Genomic DNA, 27,096 nt, shown 5'->3' with positions numbered 1-27,096 from the left:
GGGAGGAAGAATTATATTGGATTAATTTTCAACTGAAAAAATGAGCTTCAGTAAATTAAGTAATTTGCCCAAGTCTACTCAAGCTAATAAATAAAAAATAGAGCTAGGCTTTCTATTCACATCTGTGCTTTTACTCACATGAAGACCCAGGAAATCTATCTAATAAGCCACAAGCTAAAATGTATGAAATCTCGACTCGAAGTCAGGTATTATATTAGGTTCTCTCAAAACCTTATCTTATTGAATCCAATCAATTCATTGAGTAGGTCAGCTCCATTATTTACCCTTGAAATTTAGAGGGGTCCAATTCTTCACGGTCACAGTCAGGTCCATTTAGATCCAACCCGAAGACTTTTACTCCAACGCCACTTTCTGCCATTTGCTGGTGGCAGCACCCACCCCAGCGCTGGGACCACTTGCAGCCTTTATTCCTGCACCTGTACTTAGGGCAGGGCCTACAGATCAAATGACAACCAAGACTTACTGAGGGCAAGACACATGACTCAGCCTCAGAAATACATTGTGTCTCTGTTGTCACCGTTATTCATGAAAGAATTGTCAGCATAAGAAAGAGGCTCTGTTACCTGTGGAAGCACCTGGAATAGTGCCTGGTGCATTTCAGCCCTCCCTTGTTCTTTCTTAGCAGGGACTCTCGTCAAGGTATTTTTACACAGTGAACTACTCAGCGAGGCAAAAGTTTCCACTTAACAACCAGAAAACAAAGATCTCCTACGTGTGAACAGTTGCCGGTCTTTGCAATCGATACCATTTTCTCTCAGCTTACGGTTTTACCTCCCTCCAGGCCTTGGTCATGTCGGTATGGCCTGAATTCCTCCCCATCCTCTGCATTTCTAAATCCCTCCTATTCTTTGAAACTCAGCTGAGATGCCACCTTCTCCGAGAAGCCTTCCATGATCTCCTGCAGACAGGGATTCTGATCCTCTGAATTCTCAGCATTTTAGTCATACCTTTCCAATGGTATGGGGCCTTTTTGCTGCCTCTTGTATTATATTCATTCATTCAACAAAAATATATGGAGCACATTTTATGTGAGAGGAATGTCCCAAGCTATGTGGGTGTTAAGAGGCCATACAATCAGGGGACTCATAGTAAACCAGGGGAGACACACAATTCAACAAGAACTTGCATAAGTTGAGTTTGGGAGCCTCTGGGAGAGGTTCCTAATTCATCCTTGGGAGGCTGTGAGAGGAGGGGGCACCAAGAAGGACTTTGAAGGATCCATTGGGGTGGGCAGAGAAAGACTCCTCCAGGCAGGAGGCAAAGCACAAGGAAGATCCTGAAATAAAAAGATAGCATGGCCCTAGCCGGTTTGGCTCAGTGGATAGAGCATCGGCCTGCGGGCTAAAGGGTCCCAGGTTTGATTCGGTCAAGTTAACATGCCTGGGTTGTGGGCTCGATCCCCAGTGTGGGGCGTGCAGAAGGCAGCCAATCAATGATTCTCTTTCATCACTGATGTTTCCATCTCTTTCTCCCTCTCCCTTCCTCTCTGAAATCAATAAAAAATATATATTTTTTTAAAAGGAGCATGCAATGCAAGAAAGAAAGGCAAAGGGAGATGAGACTGAAGAGCTGAAGAGGGGAAGGAAAATGGAGAACTTGATGCTGCGCTTGAGGATCCTGAATTTTAGCCAAGGGGTTGCAGGGAGACAAAGAATGTTAAAGTAAGAGGCAAGAGACTGCCATACTGAGATGTTTATTTTGGAAAACTGTCCTGGCTGTGGTGTGGAGAGCAGCCGGGAAGAGGTGAGACTGGAAGCAAGGGGATCACTCGGGAAGTAGGAATCAACAGAGGGTGAGCGATGGATCCTAGTGGGTTGGAGAGACAGACAATCTAAAATTCCTAGGGGCCTGACCGGCATGGCTCAGTGGTTGAGTGTTGACCTATGAACCAGGAGGTCACAGTTCAATTCCAGGTCAGGACACATGCCCAGGTTGCGGGCTCCATCTCCAGGAGAAGGTGTGCAGGAGGCAGCCGATCGATCATTGATGTTTCTCTCTCTCTCTCCCTCTCCCTTCCTCTCTGAAATCAATAAAAATATATTTTTAAAATAATCCTATATAATAAAAGGCTAATATGCAAATCATCCCCTCGACTAGGAGTTCAACTGGGAGTTCGACCAGGGGGCGGGGCCGCCAACCACCCGCGGACCTTCCAATCGGGGAAGGCCAGCCGGACCCTACCCGTGCACGAATTCGTGCACAGGCCTCTAGTAATAAAATAAAATTCCTAGGCGCCTGAATCTCTAGAACCCGGTGACATGATGACGTGGAGGGTCAGGGAGAGAGAGGAGACAGGGATGACAACAGCAAAATTTCTGAGCTGGCGACTGGATGAATGGTGGCTCCGCTAGGCGAGAAGAGATGGGAAGGAGGCTGGTTTGGGAGTTCCATGGAGAGCGGAAGATCTAGAACTCAACACCATATGCCTGGGATGAAGCCACTAGAGCTAAAGCCACCTGGATCTGCAGCTCTCTGCTGAGCTCTAGACCCTGCCTCCAGCTTCTTTCTGAGTGTGTCACCCTCGTTACCTCAAAAGTGCTTTAAACTCAGAGTGACTGAAAGACACACCTCATCCTTCTCTCAAATCAGGAATATCGACTCAGAGAAAGCAGAGAAAGAGGAAAACCTTTTAAGGGGAATGAGATCTAAAAACTACTCACGAACAACTGCACAAGAAGGCGTGCAGGCAGCATAGCAACGTAATTTCAGAGTTCATGACACTGCCTCACCGAAAGCCACTCCATGGCCTCCCATCACGTTTTGGGTGAAATTTAAAGTCCTCCACGTGGATGTTAAGGGCCTTATGATTTGGCCCCTCCACACTTCTCCCAACTCAACCTCCACACACTGTCCCTCACTTCCTATGCTCCAGCCACCCAGGTCTTCAAATTGATGATTGAGATCAGATGGATTATTCTATTTGCAAAAGTCAGAGAATATAACATTGAGAAACACATGGAAAGTAGAAAATGTTTACAAACTCTGAGTTACAAGAAATTTGACTCTTTCAAAGAGTTTAAAATTTAAAGTTCATTCAAGAGTTGCAGCCTACAGCCGGGCGACATGGCTAGGTGGTTGAGCGTCACCCTATGAAGCAGGAGGTCACGGTTCGATTCCCAGGCAGGGCACATACCCGGGTTGTGGGCTCGATTCCCACTGTGGGGCGTGCAGGAGGCAGCCGATCAATGATCCTCTCTCATCATTGATGTTTCTCTCTCTCTCCCTCTCCCCTCCTCTCTGAAATCAATAAAAATGTACTAAAAAAGAAAAGAGTTGCAGCCTACAAGCCATCGGCGACTCCACCGCAAACACTCCTGCGACGGGGACAATGGGCCGGACGCTGGATACCTTGGATCCCATGTCCTCGCGCTCCTTTGTCAGCTCGCTCTTCATCAGCTCTTTGTCGGAGGCCCTCTTCTCCTGCTGGGCGGCCAGCTCCTTCCCTAGCCGCTCCGCCTGCCTCTCCAGCTCACTCCTCAGCTGCTCACACTGGATTAGGGCCTGCAGAAGAAGACAGTAAATGGGAGCTGGGAATTTGGAAAAGTAAGGGGGAAATGAGACAGTTAGGCTTTATTTTTATTTAACACGTTAAGCGCCCAGTCAGTCACCGGTGACTGATACTATACTTTCCATCCGGAAGACAAAACAGGCTGGGCGCTTAATGTGTTAAAATACTTAAAACACACCATAGCCCTCGCCGGGTTGGCTCAGTGGATAGAGCGTCGGCCTGTGGACTGAATGGTTTCAGGTTCGATTCTGAACCTGAAGGGCACATGCCCAGGTTATGGGCTCAATCCCCAGTAGGGGGTGTGCAGGAGGCAGGTGATCAATGATTCTCTCTCATCATTGATGTTTCTCTCGCTTTCTCTCCCTTCCTCTCTGAAATCAATGAATATATATATATATTTTAAAAAGACACACTATAAAGTCAATTAGACAATCTGTACACTTACTAATATAACAGTATTCGAGTGTTACATTTATTTCGATTCACATAATTAAGGCTACATTAACTTTTATCAACTAACAAAATTCAGGAAACAGGCCTTGATAAAGGCCACTGATGAGTGAGAATCCTGAAGAAAGGGGATCAGAAAAATGAAGTGCTCTAGTACTTTTGATTATATATCATGTTTATACTACAAGAAATATGCAAGTATCCAATTTAACTGATTTTTCATTTGCTCATGGTTGAAGTTATTTGAATATTTTAAATGTTAAACATGAAATTTTTTTAAAAAGATGTTGAGTTTATCATTACATACAAGCATCTGGGTTTTTTTTTTTATCATTATTCTAGAAGCCCGGTGCATGAAATTCGTGCAAGGGTAGGGTCCCTGCCTGGCCGGCCATCAGGGCCTTCCTTTGTTCCCCGCCACCCCCTGGCGGTCAGCGCACATCATAGTGAGCAATCGGTCTTCCGGTCGAACTCCCACAGGGAAATTTGCATATTAGGCTTTTATATAGAGAGATAATAACCAAACTTCTTTAAATATAACTAAGGTCAAATTTGGTTCACTCCCCTTACACCCATAACTACAGTAAAAATTAGATAGTAATCAAAAGTGAAGATAAGGAAAGACCAAAACATCATATTTGTTTTATAAAATGAGAATTGCCATCTTCCATTTCTAGTTATTTAAAAATCCATAACTGTCCATTAGTTTAAATTTCCCATTCTGCAATTCCAGAAGTAGAAATTCTATAACTTTCTCTTGGCTATATTCATCTTATGTGTATATATAACACTCAAGAATAAATGATGACTTCAAAATCCCAATTTTTAAAAATTCCAATAAAATTAGGTTGTTTCACATAGAAAATCAGAGTCATCCTAAGGTGTCTTAGTTTTATTCCAGTGGCTCTTGCTTACAATATCACCTAGTCCATCCTCTATTTCCCCTGAAGACAGAGACCCACGCGTCATGTGCCTCACATACTGCGTGGTCATGAATCTCACCGTCACATTTGCTGTGAATGGAGACGAGTGGTGTCGGTGAACACCAACTGTAAGTTACGCATCGCTCTGCTTCCCTCTGGTGAGCGCTACAATAAATGCAGACGATAAATATCTAGGACATGTGAGCTTTCAGTCCTCAGCTGGGAAGTATTAAACTACAATTTCTTCCCAACTCTTCTGGAAAGTTCTGTATGCTCAGATGAAGTATGAGGTTAAAATTAAATTGTCTCAGATTAGCTGATAAGTAACCACAGTTACTAAAAAATGACTCTTCCCAGGGAACTAGTCCCAAGTCCAATTCGAATTGAGAATGTTTATAAAAAAATTTTTAATTAGATTTTAAGAGAAATTTTAAAGCACATTTTTCTAAAATTTAAGCCCCTGGAACTTGAAATATTATGAATTAGAGACTTTTGTGCTTCAGGCTTACAATTCCTCTTGTGAAAGATACCTTATATGAACCTAATACAAATGTTCATAACTTCTGCTAATATAATGAAAGAATAAAAGTACTATTGAACAAAAACTGAGGAGTCAACATTTTTTAAAAATATATTTTTATTGATTTTGGAGAGAAAGAGAGAGATAGAAACATCAATGATGAGAGAGAATTATTGATCTGCTGCCTCCTGCCTGCCCCCTTCTGGGGTTCAAGCCCACAGCCCGGGCCTGTGCCCTGACCAGGAATCGAACCAGTGACCTTTTGGTTCCAGGGCTGACACTCAACCGCTGAGCCACACCCAGCAGGGCCGGGTATCACCATTTTTAAGTGCCGAAACAGTGGAAGGGGGTGCAGACGATCCAAAGATCAGGCCGACGCGAGGAGCGAAAGATCCATTCCGGAAGCCAATCAGCTGAGGGACAGGAGGAGGGAAGGATGCTGACAGTGAGCGGCCTGATGCCAAGAGGATGCTCTAAAGCAAGACGACAAGCAAGAAGCTGCGAGCCACCCAAACAAAACCACGGGGCCTTCGCGTGGGGTTGGCCCTCTGTTCGAGGACTGGCCACCTGTGATGAGACACCAAACCAAAATACTGAGTAAACACTGGTTATTGATGACTCTTGGTGTGTGACCAATGATTCCATAATGCAACACAGCATTTATTTTGTTTTAATTGTAGTAGACACGCCGGGTCAAAGTTAAAAAAAATATTAAGGCTTAAAACTATTGGAATTAAGAAACAGGTTTACTCTTTCTCTTACAATGGACATCGCCTACGAGAGATTTGGTTCTACTAAGTAAATCTTTATAGCCCTGGCCAGTGTGGCTCAATTGGTTGGGCACTGCCCTGTGCACAGAAAGGCTGCTGGTTCGATTCCCTGTCAGGGCACATGCCCGGGTTGCAGGCACCATCCCTGGTAGGGGAATGCAGGAGGCAGCTGATCAATGTTTCTCTCCCTCTCCTGACCCCATCTCCTCTCTCTAAAAATCATTTTTTAAAAAATTTAAAATTAATTTAAAAATAATTATGTATACAGCATTTCCATTAAAGCTTCTTTCTTTTAATTCTAGGGTTCCAGCTCCCAGTTTTCGGAATCCCAGCTGATTCGGAACGCCCTGATTATACCCATCTAACCATTCGGTGAAGGCATAACCAAATGCTCAAAGGCCAGGCCAGTGAATAGTCAATCACGATGAACTGATAGGTCATCAGAGGTGACTGCGTTAATGTCGGGCCTGCAGACCCCATTTCTCCAGCAGTGGCCAAGAGGGTGCCTTCCCCCTCCCCCCCGCCCCAGCACCCCCTGGAAATGGTGGAAATGGCCGCAGGTCTGAGGAGCTGGGACACTGTGCTTCCCCACCCAGTACCCTCAGTCCTCAGGGACCTTCTCTCCTGGGAAATTCCTTCATCTGTGGTCATTCTTGATATTCCCAGTCCTGGTCTATTAAACCACAGAGCATGCATTACTTATCTTAATGCGTCAGAACATTTTCTAAAAGAAATGTCTATCTAGTTCACTCCATTTTTATTTCTTTCTTTTTACATATATTTTTATTGAGTTCAGAGAGGAAGGGAGAGGGAGAGAGATAGAAACATCAATGATGGGAGAGAATCATTGATCAGCTGCCTCCTGCACACCTCACACTGGGGATCGAGCCCACAACCCAGGCATATGCCCTGACCGGAATCGAACCAGGACCTCCTGGTTCACAGGTCGATCCTCAACCACTGAGCAACACTGGCTGGGCAGTTGACTTCATTTTTAAAATAGGAAACCTATTAATAAAAAAAAGTCCTTCCCAACTGCCAGGGTCAGGCTCCTAGAAACCCTGTGATAGGATTCGTCATTACAGAATTAAAGATCTAATGAAAGATACATTGTTCACACTTATGAATATAAACTTTAAAACATATGAAAATGTTTTTATTTTTTATGAAATAAAGCCCACAAAATAAAAATGGTTACCAGTGTGTTTTAAGCATTTAACCTATGAATGGCATCAATACTGATATTTCATTTATAAACTCTCGCTTACCAGAAGCCTACCAACCAGCCTTATCCCTACCTCCCACGTTCAAGATACTTATCACTTGTTTTTGTTTTGTTTTGTTTTGTTTTGTAAGTATCCAGAAGAATTATTGTCTATGCCTGTGACTGCAATCAAATATTCAACGCTTTTGTGATTTTTTTTTTTTTTAATTCAGGTTTCTCATTCTTGCCTTTCTGGTTCTGCCTTAGTCCAGGAAAAAAATAATAATTTGGATCCTTGAAAAGGAGAAAAAAGTAAAAAGGTTTGGGGGTATTTATTCAACCTACTGCGTTGGTATTTTTGAAAAAAAAACAACACACAATCTTTCTTGGCAAGGCTATGTCATTTATATAGGCTTAGGGCAGTGGTTGGCAAACTGCGGCCCCTTGAATGTGGCTCTTCCACAAAATAACACGTGCAGACGCACACGTACAGTGCAATTGAAACTTTGTGGCCACACTCAAGGGGCCAAAGAGCCGCATGTGGCTCACGAGCCGCGGTTTGCTGACCACGGGCTTAGGGTAACGTCATGCCGAAGCCGACAGCCGCCCTTCGGAAAGAGGCAGGCCGGTCGCGGCGGGCCGATCACCTTCCCGCCGGTAGCTCTCCCGAGCAGCACTGAAAAGCCTCTGCTTTTTCACCCTCGTTTAGTCCCAGGTTAACTTTTTTGCCTCTTTTAAGATTATCTCCACTATAATGATTTGCAATTTTCAAAGAAAAACAGAAACATTTACTGAGCACTTGCTGTGAGCCAGGCACTTTGCTAAGTGGCTTCCGTGGGTCAAGGTCTTTAACCCCCTCACTGAGTGTTAAGCGCTTCTTATCGTTCAGTTGAAGAAACTGAAGCTTGAAGCCGTTAAGTTAACTTGTTCAAGATCAAACCCCAAGAGTGGCAGGTGGAATCTGGTCCAAAGCAGCTCTACAATGGAATCTATGGGCGGAAATTATGCTTTTCTCTTTTATAAATCTGTTGTCTCATACATTTCTCAGGTGTTTTCACTGCCACTATACTGTATATACGTAACATAAAATTACTTTTTTACTTACTTGCATGCACTATGCAAAGTCCAACACTAGGTGGCACCAAATATCAAGGAACTACCAGAACAAAGTGACATTTCATAGCTCACTAGCAAAGTAGTTGGTTTCAAAATTAAAGTATGTTTGCTGTCTCAGTTTTTATTCTCAGAAAGCAAAATTACTAATGTTTTAACATATCTTAGAGAAAAACCAGTATACTTGCACTGCATTTTGTAAACTGCTTAGAAATCAAACCTTGCATTATTAATAATTCAGCAAAATATGCTATAGAGCCCTGGCTGGTTTGGCTCAGCGGATAGAGCATCGGCCTGCGGACTAAAGGGTCCCAACTTTGATTCCGGGCAAGGGCACGTGCCTGGGTTTGCAGGCTCCATCCCCAGTGTGGGGCATGCAGGAGGCAGCGGATCAATGATGTTTCTCTTTCTCCCTCTCCCTTCCTCTCTGAAATCAATTTAGAAAATATTTTTTAAAATGCATGGCTTGGCCATGAGAGAAGATACACAGGCCGGGACATTCAGGAACACGGCAAAGGCCCTGAGAAGGTCTGCACTGAAGGCTTGTGCAAACCAATGTAAAAGAGACTCAGAGGAGGAGACGAGAGCAACAGAAAGAGGCCCAAGAGTAAACGATCAGGTCCATTGAGGAAAGAAATGGTGTTAGGATAGGACACGAACGGCTTCCAAACAGCAGGGTTGCATCCGATGAGAACTGAGATGGGGTCACGGGTCTGGGGACCCGGAAGTGGGGGGACCCCTGAGCGGGCAGGGCGGCTGCAGGGATGAACTACAGGTGCTGGAAGCCCAGCTGAGGGGTGTCCCCTGCCACTCACGCCACCCACAGGTCTGCCCTGCATGACGGGAGCAGGTAATCAGCTAAGGGGAAGCTGACCAAGAAAATGCTGCTTCCTGCTGTTTAAACAGGAACAACAGATGTAGGTGGATGAGGAGGGACACAGTGATGTGGGAAAGACGAAAGATAAAGAAGTGACCACAAGTAGCCCAGGGTCCCTGAAATCCTACCCACAGGCGCTATCAAGAACTGAGGGAGGAGGTTCGTCTTGGGAAATAAGAAGCCGGATGAGCAAGGAAAAGGGGGAGCAGACATGTGAGGAGTGAGAAGGTGCTGAGGCGGCTCATCAATGGCTGTGCGCTCAGTAAAGTGAGTCGTGGACTGAGAACGGGGGGCTGGGAGCAGGGCTGGGAGAGGAAGGAAGGGGCATTCCGGCTCAAGGATGTGAGGGTTGTTAAAGGGACGTGTGACACCGAGGGAGACCGGGGTTACTCTCCCATGGACTTTGCTCAATGGCCTTCTTCAGCAACGCCTGATGGGCTGAAAATGATGCTACCAAACAGGGTGATTGGCCTTCACTTGCCTGGTGCTGGGAGAGTGGGTAAACTGGGCAGAGGAGAATAAAGGAATTCCAGAGCATTAGTGAGAACCGGCTGCAATCCCCTTAGTCGGGATATTTAATGAGCACCTAGGAAGGGCTAAGCACCTTGCAAGATGCTAGGGATTTAAAAGCGGACAGATGGATACATTCCTATTCCTTCCAGAGATGTGAAGCTTAATGAAGCACACAGGCCAATGGGCAATAGTGATTCATTTGGATGAATGATGTAATGAGTGGCTCCCAATTGGGACAATTCTGCCCCCTTTCCCTCCCCCGGGGGACATCTGCAATGTTTAGAGACAGTTCTGGTTGTCAGAACTTGGGGAAGAGGGTGTGGTCCTGGCATCCAGTGGGCAGGGACAGAGATGCAGCTCAATATCTTAAAATTGCCCGGCCGGCTTGGCTCAGTGGTTGAACATTAACCTATGAACCAGGAGGTCATGATTCGATTCCCAGTCAGGGCACACGCCCGGTTGCGGGAACCATCCCCAGTGCGGGGCGTGCAGGAGGCATCTCATCCATGGTTCTCTCTCATCATTGATGTTTCTATCTCTTTCTCCCTCTCCCTTCCTCTCTAAAATCAATAAAAAAAAATATTTTTTAAAAATCTTACAATGTGTAGACACCCTCCAAAACAAAGAATTATGTAGCCCCAAATGTCACCAGTGCCCACGTAGGGAAACCTGCTATAAAGGTACATAGGAGTTACGTCACATCTGGACATGGGAACAGAGGTTTTCTGAAAAATGGAGACGATGTCCAGGGGAGGGAAGGACAATTTGCATGGCAGGTACGAAGACCCCCACTGGCCAGGACACGGCATCATCATCGGGGTATTACAGCCATCACCACCACCATCACCATCACCTACTGAGAAAATGGTTTGTGCCAGAGTTTCTACAAAACAACCTATATAGCCCTGGCCAGTTTGGCTCAGTGGATAAGTGTCGGCCTGAGGACCAAAGGGCCCCGGGTTTGATTCCGGTCAAGGGCACGTACCTCAGTTGCAGCCTCCTCTCCAGCCCGGGGCCTGGTCAGCGCTGGTACAGGAGGCAACCAATCGATGTGTTCCTCTCACATCGATGTTTCTCTCTGTCCTTCCCTCTCTCTTTCACTCTGTCTAAAAGATGAATGGAAAAATATCCTCGGGTGAGGAAAAAAATAACCTACATATGCATTCTAAAATACAGTTCCATTAACAATCCGATGAGTCGGATAGCATTTCCATTTCCAGATGAGGAAACGCTGAGGCACAGAGAATGAAATAACCTGCCCTGAGGCCCGCGGCTGGCCAACAGCGGGGCTGGACGCGGAGCGAGGTCTGGGAACTCTAGGTGACCATCCCCAGCACCAGGCCCTCCCGCCTGCCCAGGGGACGGCGCTGAGCCTGGGGAGGACGGGGTGTGAGAGGGGAGTCACAGGAAGTGGCGCTGGAGGGTGAAGGGAAGCACGTATGACAGACCTCATGCACAGAGAGGGTGGTGGGAGTCCCTGGAGGACAGTCACATGATCGCATCTGCTAAGAAAGACCGCGTCTGGCTGCAGTGGAACCGGGTGGAGAGGGGACAGGCGTTCATAACGCATCACTCCAGAGATCACAAGAAAGGGGCAGCGAGGAGGGAAGTCCAAGAGCCTCAGACACGAAGATCGGTGTGTCGCGGTTGGCTGGAGTCCGGGGTAGGGGGGCTGCCATCCAGGCTTCCCGCAGGGCATGTCCCGGACAAAGCTGCCATTCAGGGGCCAGAACACAGCAGTTGGGGGCACTGAACATGAGCTCAGGCCGGGACTGGAAATTCACACTGAAATGGAGAGGGAAGACGGGCCTGGGACAGCCGATAAAATGCGATGCGAGAAGAGGCTGAGCGGCTAAAGGCAGCAATGAGGACGCTGAGGAGGTCTGACGGACGGGGAGCAGGAGGAGGGCCAGAGAGAGCAGGTTCAGAATCGGGGTTCTCATGGGCGCTTCGGTTCACGTGGGAGTGACAGAGCAGGGGGCACGGGGGCCAGGAGGCCAAAGTGTGGGGGGCCATGCAGGGACCAGGTGTGCATACATTACAACATGGATACTGAAACCTTTAAGGTGATGGGAGGAGAAGGTGGAGATGCTGCAGAATGAATAGCCCTGCCCCTCCAAAGTCCACACGTTCACCCCTCCCCTCCAATGTGATGGTGTTAGGAGGTGGGGCCTTTGGGGGGTGATCAGGTCATGAGGGTGGAGCCCTCGTGAATGGATTATAAAAAGGAAGTCCAGCCCGACCAGAGTGGCTCAGTGGTTGAGCACTGACCTATGAACCAGGAGGTCACAGTTTGATTCCTGGTCAGCACATGCCCAGGTTGCTGGCTCAGTCCCCACTGGGGGAGTGCAGGAGGCAGCCAATCCAATGGATGATTCTCTCTCATCATTGATGTTTCTGTCTCTCTCTCTCCCTCTCCCTTCCTCTCTAAAGTCAATCAAAATATCTATTTTTCAAAAGGACCAGAGAGCCCTAGCTGGTTTGGCTCAGTGGCTAGAGCATCGACTTGGGGACTGAAGGGTCCCAGATTCGATTCCAGTCAAGGGCACATGCCTGGGTTGCAGGCTCAGTCCCCAGCAGGCGGCGTGCAGGAGGCAGCCGATCCATGATTCTCTCTCATCATTGATGTTTCTCTCTCTCTCTCTCTCCTTCTCCCTTCCTCTCTGAAATCAATAAAAATGTATTTTAAAAAATAATAAAATAAAAGGGACCAGAGAGAACACCCTCACCCCTCCCACCACGCGAGGATGCAGGGAGCAGATGTCTGTCTATAACCAGGAAGTGGTTCTCAGCAGACACTGAACCTGCCGTGCCTTCATATGGACTTCTCAGCCTCCACAGCTGCGAGAAATAACGTTTGTTGTGTAAGCACCCAGTCTGCGTTAGTTTTGCTTTAGCCGCCCGGCTGGACAAAGACAGGGGGAAAGGGTCAGATGCTAAAGCTCTTAAAAAGTGTCAAAGATACCAAAACTATTTTAACAGCCCAAGTAATAAAACGGATGCATGTCTTTAAAAAAAAAAAAAGTGTCAAATAGCATCGACTAGAGTGAGAATTGACTTCGATTAAAATTAGGGCAAGGAAACAGCAATGATTTCTATGAGGACTGGGAGCTGAAAGCAGGGGCCAGGGGAAGGCCTGGGGACAGGAGTCAGGAGTGAGGTGAACGCTGATCCCCCATCGTCCCCGGATGAGATGAATGAGAGGCAAAGGGCCTTTGCTGGCGGCTCTGAGGGTCATGATATGATCCAGGGACAACTAGACATCGGTACAAATGAAGGAATAGGAGTGCTGTGTTGGAGGAAACAGTAAAGTATGTTTGGGAGTTTGGTCAGAACTGAGCATACGTTCCGGGGGGCACAGGGGCTCGTAATGAAAACAGTGATGGGCCAGTGGTCTGGGAAGAGGTGGGATGGACTTGATAGAGAGACAAGTGGATACGGCGGTGACTGCAGAGCAGCCCAGTCTCTGAGCAAAACACCGATGCTGCCATAAGGCTTGGACCAATGCTACCCCAGCCCTCTCCGTGGTGATGGAAATGCTCTGTCTGTATCCGCATTGTCTGATACAGTCACCGCAGCTACGTGTGGCCACTGTGTGTAGGGAAATACAGAGCGACTTCAATGGACTGAGGTGTGGCCCCAAACATAGCAATGGCCCAGCAGTAACTCCTATGATTCAAAGCTCCTACGGCACTGCCGGTCACCAAGTGAGAGCTCTTCCTGTCGTCATCATTATCTTTGAACATGCCTGATTTAGTATGTACCGTGGATCCAGTCTCATAGCTAAGATGCTATTATATACCATATGTTATTCTCTGTGGCATATTTGGATATTCTCAAAATTCCCTGTGGACAGCCCTAGCCGGTTTGCCTAAGTGAGTAGAGCCTCAGCCTACAGACTGAAGAGTCCTGGGTTTGATTCTGGTCAAGGGCACAGGCCTGGGTTGTGGGCTTGATCCCCAGTAGGGGGCGTGCAGGAGGCAGCCAATCAATGATTCTCTCTCATCATTGATGTTTCTATCTCTCCCTCTCCCTCCCTCTCTGAAATCAATAAAATATATATATATATATAATAGAGAAATATGCTAATTAACCAGAAGGCTGTAACGGGTTGACCGCACAGGAGGAGGCTGTGTGAGCAGCGTCCGGGGCAGGGTGGCAGGGGCCTCCGCGCACCTGCACTGGGGGAGGACCTGATCAGCAGCAGTTGTGGCTGCTTCAAGGGCCAGAGAGAGAGGCAGGGCTGGACTGACGACTGAAGGGTGGGCGGTGCTGCGTGATTTCGAATCGCGCGTTGGGCTCCTAGTATATATATAAGAAATTCACTGTGTATAGAAAAAAACACATCTGTCTTTAGTTATACATGAGCATGTACTTATGGGTGTCAAGGTTTTCACACCATTAAAAATGATCTATATATATAAAAGCCTAAGCAACAGTTCGACCGTTTAACCGGTAGCTATGATGCGCACTGACCACCAGGGGGCAGATGCTCAATGAACAGGCATGGAAACATGAAACAGACTGATGAATCTCAAAGAGAAGGGGGAGGGGGAACGGGGGAGGGGAGGAAGAGATTGACCAAAGGTCTTATATGCATACTAGAGGCCCGGTGCAAGGATTTGTGCACTGGTTGGGTCCCTTGGCCCAGCTTACAGGGATCAGGCCAAATCCATGCACTGGGCCTCTGACATCCCCCGAGGGGTCCCAGATTGCGAGAGGGCACAGGCCAGGCCAAGGGACCCCACCAGTGCATGAATCCGTGCACCAGGCCTCTAGTCATCAAATAAAGAGGTTGAGCACACGAGCCTCTCAACATCCTTGACCACAAGGTACCATGTTCTCTGAACAGCGATAGAAGAGTATCTTCTATCAAATGGAAATTGGTTTTACTTAGCAAAGTCAACATTAACAGACGGGCATTCATGTTGCGTGTTTAGAAAGAAGAGTTTAGCTGTGGAAGAATAAGGGAAGACATACTCAGCGGGGAAAGGGGGCCATGATGGCCTGCCTGGCTCTGACCCTGCTAGACTTGCCTTGGTTTTCTCAAGGTTGGCCTCCTCCGTCATCTGCACGGCACGCTTCACCTGCTCGTAGGCGCCCGCCTCCCTCTGCTGCACATCCGCCAAGCTGCTCCTCGTGGAAACCAGCGCGGACATGAAGTCATCTCTCTCCCTGTTGGCACAAAAAGGACATTCAAAGCAAGAAAGGTCCGAATGCTCGTGCATTCCTCGGTCAGGAAGAAACAAGCCTGAAGACGCATCAGAAGAGAGCCGGCGGGCAGCCCAGCACACAGCGCAGGCAGAGAAGGGCCCTCTGTCCTCGCTCGCGGGGCTGGCAGGGCAGCGGGGAGGCGGGAGCATGGGGCTGGACGGCATCAGCTGGACAAGGGCCACTGTGGAGATGCTGGCACCCTGAGGGATGCAGATGAAGGCCCAGAAAAGGGGAAATTCATTTAAAAAGGAAAAAAGCAACAAGGTAGAGAAGCTGGGGACTGTACTCCAAAGCAGAGGCAAACATATGAAGAAGGGACAACTAAGGTAGCTTGCACCGCCAGTTCCCTCATCTACTTGAACAAATATATGTCCTTTCCCTTTTCTTAAAATATATTTGTATTGATTTCAGAGAGGAAGGGAGAGGGGGAGAGAGATAGAAACATCAGTGATGAGAGAGAATCATTGATCGGCTGCCTCCTGCAGGCCCCACACCCAGGCATGTGCCCTGACCGGGAATCGAACCGTGACCTCCCAGTTCATAGGCAGACGCTCAACCACTGAGCCCCGCCGGCCGGGGAATGTCTTTTCCTTTTCATCTGCCTCCCAGGCCTCCTTTTCACTCTCCTCTTCCAATTGTATTTTCACCTCCTTATGAACACTTTTCCTCTTTCAATGGGTAAGTACTGTTGAACCCCTCAAATGCCCTGGTCACCCATATAATACTCACGAGGTAACACAATCTCATCCCAGTGGGTCTCATCATTGCCTCGCCCCTCCCCTCCCCCATCTGCAGCAGTTCTCAGAAATGCTCTAAGCCAAGCTCTTTCTCCGGGAGAGAAGTGAAGGGAATGCCAAGTGCCCTGGCATGAGAAACAGCATGGATCCATTCTTACGGGTTAAATAAACCCACATAAAAGGATCCAGGACATTTGGAATCTATCCACTGGATTAAATGGCCAAAGAGAAAGTGAGGTGGGAAACTTTCTATACGCACAGAGTTAAAAAACTGTAAGTTGGAGTGTTGTGTGTCTTGCTAACGAGCTCAAGTTTTAAACTGTGGTTTCAAGTTTAGCTGAAGTCATTGCTTGCAATTCCCTTTTCATTGCCAAGTTCTAAAGGATCAGAAAACAGCCAACTGTGATTTTCTTTTTAATTTAGCAAACTCTGAGTCATGATTTCAAAGATTACAAACTCTGAGTTTGAGCTGCTTTCAGAATGAACCAGTGACTCCATTTAAAAAGATCGCTAACAGATAAAATGATTTAAACTATTTGTGGTATTTGGAAAACAGCCATATTTTAAGAAATATGTAATACTGAACAAAGTTACAATTATTAAGTTTCATAAAAGCTCTTTTTGTTTAAAAAAAAGAATAGATTGATGCAAATACCATAAAATTCATGAGAGCATGGTAACCTTATTTTAGATTTCCTGATGTGTTTAAGTTGAGAAATAAAATTTACTTCAATGTTTTTGTTCTAAAGAAAATGAAAAAAAGTTACTTCGTTTTAGAAACTATAATTAAACACGATGATCATGTGAAAAAGTGGGAGTCAAAGCAAATTATTCTAGTTATGTGATAACTAAATTAAATGCAAGGAAAACTGAATGTATATTTATTTACATTCTTAAATGAGTGCTACCACACACAGGGACTGGCTTCACTGAGAATATGCAATCCAAGGAGAGCCTATCCTTCTAGTACAGTGGTTGTCAACCTTCTGGCCCTTTAAATACAGTTCCTCATGTTGTGACCCAACCATAAAATTATTTTCGCTGCTACTTCATCACTGTAATGTTGCCACTGTTATAAATCGTCATGTAAATATCTGACATGCAGGATGGTCTTAGGCGACCCCTGTGAAAGGGTCGTTCGACCGCCAAAGGGGTCGCGACCCACAGGTTGAGAACCGCTATTCTAGAAGAAGAAAAAGGCCACTCTTCAGGCCAGCAAGTCTCACACCCACTGACAGTCCAGTGACTACTCGCCTGAAACCTGACCTGTTCCTGGCACCATGGCAGCATCAAGGCCCAGGTTCCAAACAGAAAGAATTAACGAGAATCCAGTGTTTGTCTGTATCACAACAGGATCAAAACCTAACAGATTAGCGTCCTGTGCTTAATACATTGAACCTCTCTTCAGTATATCCTCTGCTGAGTGGTTTGCCACACTAGACGCTCAAGGAAATCAACAACAAAAGAACAAATGAATGACTCATGATCTGGCCACAGGAGAGCATGGAGAGGTGACATAAAACTCCCTCCCAGTTCTCCTATTTTATGACCCAAGTTTAACCCTTTGCGGTCATATTAAATTTGGACATGGGTGTCGTACTGGTCGGAATTAATTTCCATTGAAAGAGCAGTGACACATAACATGCAAGATTATGAAGGATAAACAAGATTTATTAATTCTTTTTTGGAACTACGTCACTACTAGTAGAATCACTACAAACGTTATCACTTTCTATGTCAGAGTCAGTATTCAAGGTGCCAAAATAAAACTCTTCATCGTGACTTTCAGATTCGCAGTACACTTCTTTCGGTAACTTTCTTTTTGCCATTTTGGAGTATTATTTTGAAATATCTTAACAAGCGAGAATGCCTAATTACAGTTAAACGGAATTTGCAAAGCTTTATTTGAAATTCTGCGAAGTATCTCCGAAGCTTGTCGATTTCTTCACTCTCAAAAGGCAACTGACTCACCACGGTGTTTCGCATGGCGAGTGTGGAACGACCGCGTTTGTTTATACTGAGTTTCGATATCTCCGATTTGTCGGGGCAATGCTTTGGTTCGTGACAAGGTCGCTTAGACACTTAAGAGCTTTCAGAGAAATGATGAACTGATACATGAATGAATAGAGTTAAGATTCCTACGGTTCCTTGCTGTGGTGGATGAGAGCAGACATACGACCAGAACGGTAAAAAAGCTTTGGTGGCTGAGAGTAGACAAACGACCGCAAAGGGTCAAAAAGTCATCAGACTATTTAGAACTGGAAGATAAATGACTGAGTTGCTCTGGTTCAAAGAATTTTCAGCCCGGCCAGTGTGGCTCAGTGGTTGAGCATCGACCTATGACCCAGGAGGTCAGGGTTCAATTCCCGGTCAGGGCACATGCCTGGGTTGAGGGCCTGATCCCCAGTGCGGGATGTGCAGGAGGCAGCTGATCAATGATTCTCATCATGGACGTTTCTCTCTCTCTCTCCCCCTCTCCCTTCCTCTCTGAAATCAATTAAAAAAAAAAAAGAGGATGCGGGAAGGAGCATGGGGGTCAGTTCTGGGCCCAGTTAATGGACTGAGCAAGCCCATGGGCCAGATGTTTGAAATAAGGAGCAGAGAGACTGGGTCTGACATATACGTATAGATATATAAGAGCTTCATCCTCAAGGACGGAGTGCCTGGGAAATGCCTTTAAGGCCCAGCCAAGTTAGCCCACAGGCATTGCCAGTTTGGAGCATTATAAAGCATCATTAACAAGTATTCTCGCTGCTTTTAGAAAGCAAGTCGGGAAGGCTGACTTCAACATTTCCTTGTTCCTCATTTCTGGGAAGCCCCTGCCATGGTCTTTCAAAGCCAAGTTTACAGAGCACTGCCGACGACCCGCCCCCAAATCACGAGCTGGACAAGAGTCCCGGATAGCACAACAGTAATCACTTCTCTCTGAGCAGCGACACTTCTCCAAGGCGCAGGAGCAGCAGCAAGAAATTTAATAGCAGCAGCTCCATCTTGATGGAAGACGTATTTTGATGGTAGAGCAAGAAAAAGAGATTATTGTCGCTCTGACCTACCTTGTGGCATAATGAAAGGCAGGAGCTCAGGAACACCAGGACTTCAAGTCAACGTTTCAAATCAGTCCAGTGTTATCAGCAGCTAAGTACACTCTCCAGAAAGTCCCTACAGCCCTCAAAACACCACAAACACATGGGTGGTCTGGTCTCCTTTTCAAGCGCCCACGTCATTCCTGTGTCATGCAGTCACTTCACTACATGCTTAAAAGATCAACCAAGCAGCTTAGAGCTGCTGTCCCTAGACAGTGGCCAGGAGACTCCTGATCTGTCCTGGGTGGGATATGGTTTTGCAAATGTCACGTTCAAGTCATGCAGGAAATACAGCTCCTGGAGAGGTCATGCTTCTTGTTCTGCAAAAAGAGAGAACTCCACCCCACCAAGAGCTGGCAACTCTTCAAAGTCAGAAAAAACTCAAAATTCTCAAGAAGAAGTGAAAGAAGCTGAACACCAGCTGAGGCCAGGGGGTCGGATAGACAAAGATTTTTATTGACAGCACAAGCAGAGGCTTCCACTGGGTCCTGTTATTAAAGTGGAACATGAGCCACGACATGCTGACAAAGCAGAAAACTGAACTGAGAAGGTTGGCATTTATTTTAGGAGGCGAAGCGCTGAAATGTAAGAACAGAGACAAGGGACTATATGACCGAGCGAGAAGAGAATCGAATTCCTAAGTGACTGCCAGGCTTGGAATCAATGTAAACATTGTTGCTTCCTTTTAAAATAGTTTTCTCATGATCTTCAAGGACAATGTAAAAGGCAATATAATAGAGGAAAAACCCATGGGTTTTTGTTGGTGGTGGTGGTTGGTGGGTTTTGCTATTTAGTGGGTTCCGCCTCTTTTTAATTTTTTTGTGTTAATCTTTACCTGAGGATATTTTTTCCATTGATTTTTAGAGAGTAAAAATCTAAAGGGAAGGGGAGAGACACAAAGAGAGAAACATCGATGTGAGAGAGCCACTTTGACCGCCCCCTCCTGCACACCCCACACTGGGGATCGAGCCTACAACCCGGGCATGTGCCCTTGACTGGAATCGAACCTGGAACCCTTCAGTCTGCAGCCTGACGCTCTATCCACTGAGCCAAACCAGCTAGGGCAGCAATTGCTATTCTTTATTTACTTTGCAACTGGGCAATTTGTCCTTTTTGTTAGTTTCAAAGGAAATTATTTATATAATCATACCAATATTTTGTTATATTAGATGAAAATATTCTTTCCAAGTCTTTTCACTTAATTTGTAATATTGTATCAAAAGAAAGTTTTTTTGAATGAAGACAAATGTACCCTTTTTTCCCTTCATGACTTTCATTCTTCATGTCATACTGAGAACTTCAAGTTGCCCAAGACTATAAAGATACTTTCTTAATTTTCTTCTAATACTTCCATGGTCAGAATTAATACTTCCAAGGACATCTGGTCTAATTAGCATATTATGCTTTTATTATTATAGATAATAACGCTCAACTTCCAAGGAATAAAATGTTCACAGGAAAAGTAGTGACAACAGAACAAAAGGAGATGCAGGCAGAGAGCTGCAGGGTTTCAGCCCAGATAGAAATGCGATTGCACAAAAGCTCACTGCAACTTGCCCTTAGTCCGTCCTGGAATATTAATCAATAGTGGGACGTAGTGGGACCTTCTTCCAATGCACTCAGGACACTTTTCACAACGGGCACGTGATGAAGGCAGGATAATAACTCACTCCACCTAAGCTACAGCAGGCAAATCCAACATAGGGCGGCAATGAAGAATTCCTCAAACTCAGCTTTGTCCAGAGTAGTGCTGGATTTGCAATTACAGAGCCATGGACATGAACAGAATTGTAAAACCATCTACTTCAATTTCCTCACTTCAAAATGAGATTGAAACCTAGAGAGAGAAAATGACTTGTCCATGTTACCCCCAGTTGGCAGAACGCATTTATTCTGTTTTCAAGAAAGCTCCATGAAGGAATCTTTTCTTCTTATTATTTATTTTAAATGTTTTTACTGATTTTTGAGAGAGCTAGGGAGGGAGAGGAAGAGAGAAACATCAATGAGAGAGAAACATCAACATCCATCAGCTGCCTCTTGTGGGCACGCGCGCATGCACACACACACACACACACACACACACACACACACACACACACCCATCCTGCTGGAGATTGAGCCCTCAACCCAGGCATGTGCCCTGACCGGGACTCGAACCAGCGACCTCTCAGTGCATGGGACATCCAACCACTGAGCCCCACCAGCCCGGGCTGAAGGACCCTTTTAAAACCCGGTTGACCTGAAGCTTCGCAGGAACCTCAGGTTAGGGATTTAGCGCGGGATAGAGGAATCGATGCCCCTGGGGAGACAACGCTCGTGTTACCGAAGACTCCGCAGGGGGAGGCACACTTACTTCGTCAGCCGCTCGATGGTCTGCATGTGGACGTGACTATGTGTCTGAGAAAGAACAGCTTCATGCTGGGCACACTTCACACAAAGACCACCGACGCGGGTGGAAACCTGGGCAGCAAGAACAGACTCTTTGTGCTTTAGTCGCCCTTTAAGATCTTCACAGTTTTTCTGACATTCGGCTAAGTCTTTCCTAAAAAGAAGGGGAGGAGAATTCAGTAAATGGCTAAAGTACTTGCCAAGGCATCAGCAGAGTCGTAACTATTACTGTTATTTATGGGTGTGAACCTTTTGAGGTGCTTTGCATATGAATTCTAACCACAACCCTGGATTCGAGGTGTGCTTACCCTAATTGGCACTCTGAATAAAATGAGACTTGAATATATTAAATAATTAGGCCAAGTTCTTGTAAAATTAGTCTGAGGGTGATATTGACTCTCCTTTCTCAGGATCCCACTCGATTACATTATATGACCCACAAAACAAACGTAAAACTACAAATGCAAATTCTAACTAGTGTCATCTAATAGGAGGGTGGGGTGACTTAACACAACATCCTTGAATTGAGGGAAATACCCCATTTCAAGTGTTAACCTCTTAAACTTGATGGAGAGTTCTTTACAGGATCACATAAAGGACACGGGTCCTATCACTGCCCATGTTTCTGCACATTGAAAAGTTTTCTAACCACAAAGTTCCACAAAGAGCAGGTGTGAGAGACAGAGGGCTATGGGAGGAAGGTATGTGGAACCTGCCAGGCTTAAGACTTCATAAGTAGCAGGCATTGGCTGGAAATAGGCAGCTCGCTAAATGGGGGGGTGGGGGGGGGGTGGCGGGGGGGAGGGGCTAAGAAATCGGGGGCTATTTGTTTTGACCTGATGGGATTATCCTTGGATGATGTTTTTCTCCTAGTTTTGCAAAGTCACCTTGGGCAACTGAGCTTCCTGGCATAAACGTCTCTTCCCTATTGTGTAAAAAAACTTCCTAGCTCAAGAAGGAGAAAGTTACCCTTAAGTTCTTAGGGGACTAAACATAGGCACTTTATCTCTGCCTTTGTCTACTTTATTTTAAAAAAAAAAAATGTATTTTTATTGATTTCAGAGAAGAGAGAGAGAGAAAGATAGAAATATCAATGATAAGAGAGAATCATTGACGGCTGCCTCCTGCACGCCCCACACTGGGGATAGAGCCCGCAACCCGGGCATGTGCCTTGATCTGGGAATTGAACCATGACCTCCTGGTTCATAGGACAACGCTCAACCACTGAGCCACACAGGCTGGGCTGGCTTAGTCTACTTTCTGTTGCCAGTTTGTATTATATTCAGGGACCTATAGCTGTCCCAACTTGCTCACTGTCACAGAGGAGAAGCCGATAATTAAGACACCTGGCCATCACACTGCCTCACCTCTCGGGACCTGGGGCTTTCGGGCAGCCTGGTGTGTGTGTGGGGGGGGGGGGGGAGCCACAGGCAATCTGAGATCAGAAAAGCTAATCTCATGATGTCTGAAATAAAAAATAAATGGTGCTGGTCTTGCCCAATCCGAAGATAATATCTCCGACATAAGCTCCCTGTTATGAAGGGAAAGTCTGACTTTCAGAGGCTTTAGGAAAGGGTCTCTGGAAGCACATCTGGAAGTACGAGGGCCTCCCTGACTGTCTTGACAGGTGCAAGTTCAAAAACTCAAGTGGTTCTGGTTACGCAGAACGGCCAGGAATAAATGTAAAAATAAACAGTTCCAATAAAGCCAGAGTTTCTGAGAGTAGCGATTTTCTTTCTTTCTTTAAGAAAATGCCTCTATTAATATCTTAAATATTATTCAAAGAAAATAAATTTAAAAAGGAACACAGAAGGATTCAGGGAGCAAAGTCTAGTTCAGTGTAAGGTGGTGTTCTAATGTAATTAAAGATGCCATATTTGAATTCTGGATGAGACCAAATAAATCACATTGCCATAAATATAATGAGTTAGAAATGAAACTTTAAAAACTAAAGAATCAAAACACAATATATATCCAAAGATAACAAAGATGAAAAGCAAGAAAACAAAAATGTGACCATTTCTTAAACATTAAATTTCTTCAAGAAAAAGTAAAAATCTCTGCAGAAATAATGAATAAGGATAAGGAATTGCAAGCATTGGAGCATGTTACCATAAGTGAACAAGTCCGGCCGATGTGGCTCAGTGGTTGAGCGTCAACCCAGGAACCAGGAGATCACAGTTTGATTCCCAGTCGGGTCACATGCCCGGGTTGCAAGCTCTGTCTCCAGTGTGGGGCGTGCAGGAAGCAGCCGATTAATGATTCTCATCATTGATGTTTCTATCTGTCTCTCCCTCTCCCTTCCTTTCTGAAATCAATAAAAAAATTTTTTTTTAAAAAGGTAAGTGAACAATAACAGTGCAGGGAAAGCTGTGTGTTCTAGTTCTTAGTATAACTCTAGTTATGTATCTAGGCAATAGGTGGACTGGAGATTTTAAATTTTATTTCAAATTCGACTATTAAAATAAGTTCATCATTAACAGTATTTCAATAAATAAAATAAAATTATTAAAGTATTTTAAAGTTCCTTTGATTTGAAAATATTTCATTACTATCATTTAAAATAATATTTAACACAAAAAAAAGAATTCCTGGTATCTTTTTGCATAAGAAACAACTTTCTAGCTCGAAACAGAGAATGATGCACTTAAATTCTTAGATAATGAATATCTAACAAATCAATAATGATTAATCTATAATATATAGGCTTCATTGGGATTTTTGAAAACATATCAAAAAGTACTAGTACATGAAAACTCATTATGTATACACAAATTCACCATGTATACAAAAATACTCAAACTATTACAGTATTGTTGCAATTTTAAAATTAAATGAAGAAAAGTAGATAATGGAAAAATCTCTTACATGTACTTTGACAACTGGAGTGCTTTAGTTTTACTATTTTGAAAGCTTAATTTCTGAAGAGCAGCTAGTGATTCTTATTTCTAGCAGAAAACCCAAATATTTTACAACTGATGAAAGAACAAAACTTATAATTTAGTTCCCAGTGATTTGAAATAACATTTGAAAAAAGGACTTTACTGTTTTATTCCCCGTTACCCTTTAACAATGTGAGAAAATGCCTTGTATCGCAAGCAAAATGGCGCCAAGCACTTCTAATAGTGACTACACTGGGATTTCAGCAAACACTCCAATATATCTCAAGTTCTTTATGCTTTTGCTAGATCTTTCTATGGATGATGATACTTTACCTCAAAACCCTCAATTGAGATTCCAGGATTTCACACTTTTGCTCATAAGTAAGTTTCAGCCTCTCCTTTAGAAAAGAAAAGAAAAGAAAAAGTACATTTCTTCTGTATCCTGTGTTCTGTAAGCAAATGTTGATTATTAATATTAAGCTCAATATTGTTCTGCAGGAGGAAAAATAATGTGCCTTCTTTGGAAACACTTTCCCCATCCCACCAAAAATTCCTGTATTTATTGGATGGACACCTGCACAGAACTACTGAGTCATAAAATGGTAATTACTGACAAAACAGTTTTTTTCAAAGTTGCATAAATCGGGTCTTTCTTTAAAAAGTGTGACGCTGGGCCTGGCCGGCGTGGCTCAGTGGATAGAGCGTCGGCCTGCGGACTGAAGAGTCCCAGGTTCGATTCCGGTCAAGGGCATGTACCTTGGTTGCAGGCACATCCCTAGTAGGGGGTGTGCAGGAGGCAGCTGATCGATGTTTCTCTCTCATCGATGTTTCTAACTCTCTATCCCTCTCCCTTCCTTTCTGTAAAAAATCAATAAAATATATTTTTTTAAAGAAAAGTGTGATGCTGGGCCCGGCCACCGTGACTCAGTGGTTGAGCATTGACCTATGAACTGGGAGATTACTGTTCGATTCCCGGTCAGGGCACATGCCTGGGTTGTGGGCTTGCTCCCCACGTGGGGCGTACAGGAGGCAGCCAATCAATGACTCTCTCTCATCATTGTTTCTATCTCACTCTCTCTCTCCCTTTCTCTCTGAAATCAATAAAAATACATATATTTTTTTAAAAGTGTGATGCTCATAAAAAAATAAAAATAAAAAGTGTGATGCTGGGAAAAACAAATTATATCCAACAAGATCAATGAGGACAAAGATCCAATCCTACTGGAACCCCCTATGGGATTGCTATGTATGTCACATACAATAAATATGCACAGACTAGATATGTGGGCATGACATACAACTGGATCGATGATGAAGGGCAGTTGTGAATCACATGATGATCGATCAAACTCTACAAGCCCCTGCTTATTCTTTCATTCAACAAATACATATTGGGTATCTACGATGAAGACCCCGCTAACTTCAAGGAACTTAGAGTCTAGGAAGGAACAGAAAGACAGAGGAACATTCAATTATATATAATTTTTGCTAGCAAGGCAGACAGAAGGTAAAATTACTGGAATCTGTAATTGAACCAAAGAGAAGCAGAGGAAACTTCATGACATAGAAGCCTCATTTCCTATAAAGCAAAAGGCACAGGGGCTGGAGATGTAATAGGTGGGAGAGTGGGTAGAGACGGCTAAACCGGTAGGTTAGGCCGCGGAAAATATAAAAACAGTAAGACCTTTATCTAGACAGCTCACACAGTCTCCACATAGTAGAGGCACTGGGTGGACACTGAAAACTCCTGATCAGATTTGAATCTTAAATCACTCAAGTGTGGGAAAAGGGAGACCAATAAAAAAGTCATGGCAAATACATCGGTAAGAGGTACACATGTGAGCAAGCAAAATCAAGCAGTAAAGATAAAAAAAGAATTTGCCTTAGCCAGTGCTGCTCAGTGGATAGAGCATTGGCCTGCGGACCAAAGGGTCCCGGGTTCGATTCTGATCAAGGGTACGTACTCGGTTGCAGGCTCCTCTCTAGCCCGGGCCCTGGTCAGGGCTCGTGCAGGAGGTAACCATGTGTTTTTCTCACATCAATGGTTTCTCTGTCTTTCCCTCTCTCTTCCACTCTCCCTAAAAATCATTGAAAAAAATCCTCTGGTGAGGATTAACAAAAGAAAACAAAAAACCCAAAAAACAAAAAGAAAGAATTTAGTATAGAGCTGTATAAAAGAAAAATTGACAGAATTTTATCATTGAATAGATATGGGAAGAAAAAGTCATTAAATATAATCCTGGGTTTAGCCCAGCCGGGGTGGCTTAGTGGTTGAGTACTGTCTCATGCACCAAGAGGTGGCTGGTTCAATTCCCAGTCAGGGCATATGCCCAGGTTGTGGGGCTCCATCCCTCATAGGGGGCATGCAGGAAGCAGCCAATCAATGTTCTCTCTCATCAATGTTTCTATCTCTCTCTCCCTCTCCCTTCCTCTCTCTCTAAAAAAAAAAAAATCAATAAAAATATGTTTAAAACAATAATCCTGGGTGTAGACTGAAGAATAAAATAGAACCAGAGGCATGGAAACATTGAACAGATGATGAATCTCAGAGGGAAGGGGGGAGGGGGACAGGAAGACATAACCAAAGATCTTACATGCACATATGCACTGCCCACGAACACAGACAATAGGGCAGTGAAGGACTAGAGCAGGATAGGAACTGGGTGGTGGGGGCAAGGGAAAAAGGGGGGACATCTGTAATACTCTCAACAATAAAGATTTAAAAAATATGTAAAAGAAGCCAAATAGCAAGATAGTGAATTTAAACCCAGGTGTATAAATAATCACATTTAAAAGGCAAATATAGTTAGATTGTATAAAAAAGCAAAATTCTGCTCTAGGTTCGCCACAAGAAATATTAAATATAAAGACACAGATATGTTAAAAGTGAAAG

General features: G+C 44.8%; 1 protein-coding gene across 3 annotated transcripts in view; it reads right to left on the bottom strand.

The window, feature by feature from the left end:
- SDCCAG8 (SHH signaling and ciliogenesis regulator SDCCAG8) overlaps positions 1 to 27,096 on the bottom strand; it is a 206,577-nt gene that overhangs the window by 149,997 nt on the left and 29,484 nt on the right. For all 3 annotated transcript variants that reach the window (XM_036355092.1, XM_036355091.1, XM_036355093.1), the window contains exons 7-10: positions 24,537 to 24,601; positions 21,287 to 21,475; positions 14,936 to 15,074; positions 3,370 to 3,522 (exon numbers count right to left, since the gene is read on the bottom strand). In XM_036355092.1, coding sequence (XP_036210985.1) covers positions 3,370 to 3,522; positions 14,936 to 15,074; positions 21,287 to 21,475; positions 24,537 to 24,601 — 546 coding nt within the window. The remainder of the gene's footprint in view (positions 1 to 3,369; positions 3,523 to 14,935; positions 15,075 to 21,286; positions 21,476 to 24,536; positions 24,602 to 27,096) is intronic.

This window comes from Myotis myotis, unplaced genomic scaffold (assembly GCF_014108235.1).
Source record: "Myotis myotis isolate mMyoMyo1 unplaced genomic scaffold, mMyoMyo1.p scaffold_m19_p_21, whole genome shotgun sequence".
In the NCBI taxonomy this organism is placed as follows: domain Eukaryota; kingdom Metazoa; phylum Chordata; class Mammalia; order Chiroptera; family Vespertilionidae; genus Myotis; species Myotis myotis.
The sequence above is the reverse complement of the archived record's forward strand: the minus strand, read 5'-3'. Positions and strand labels throughout refer to the sequence as shown.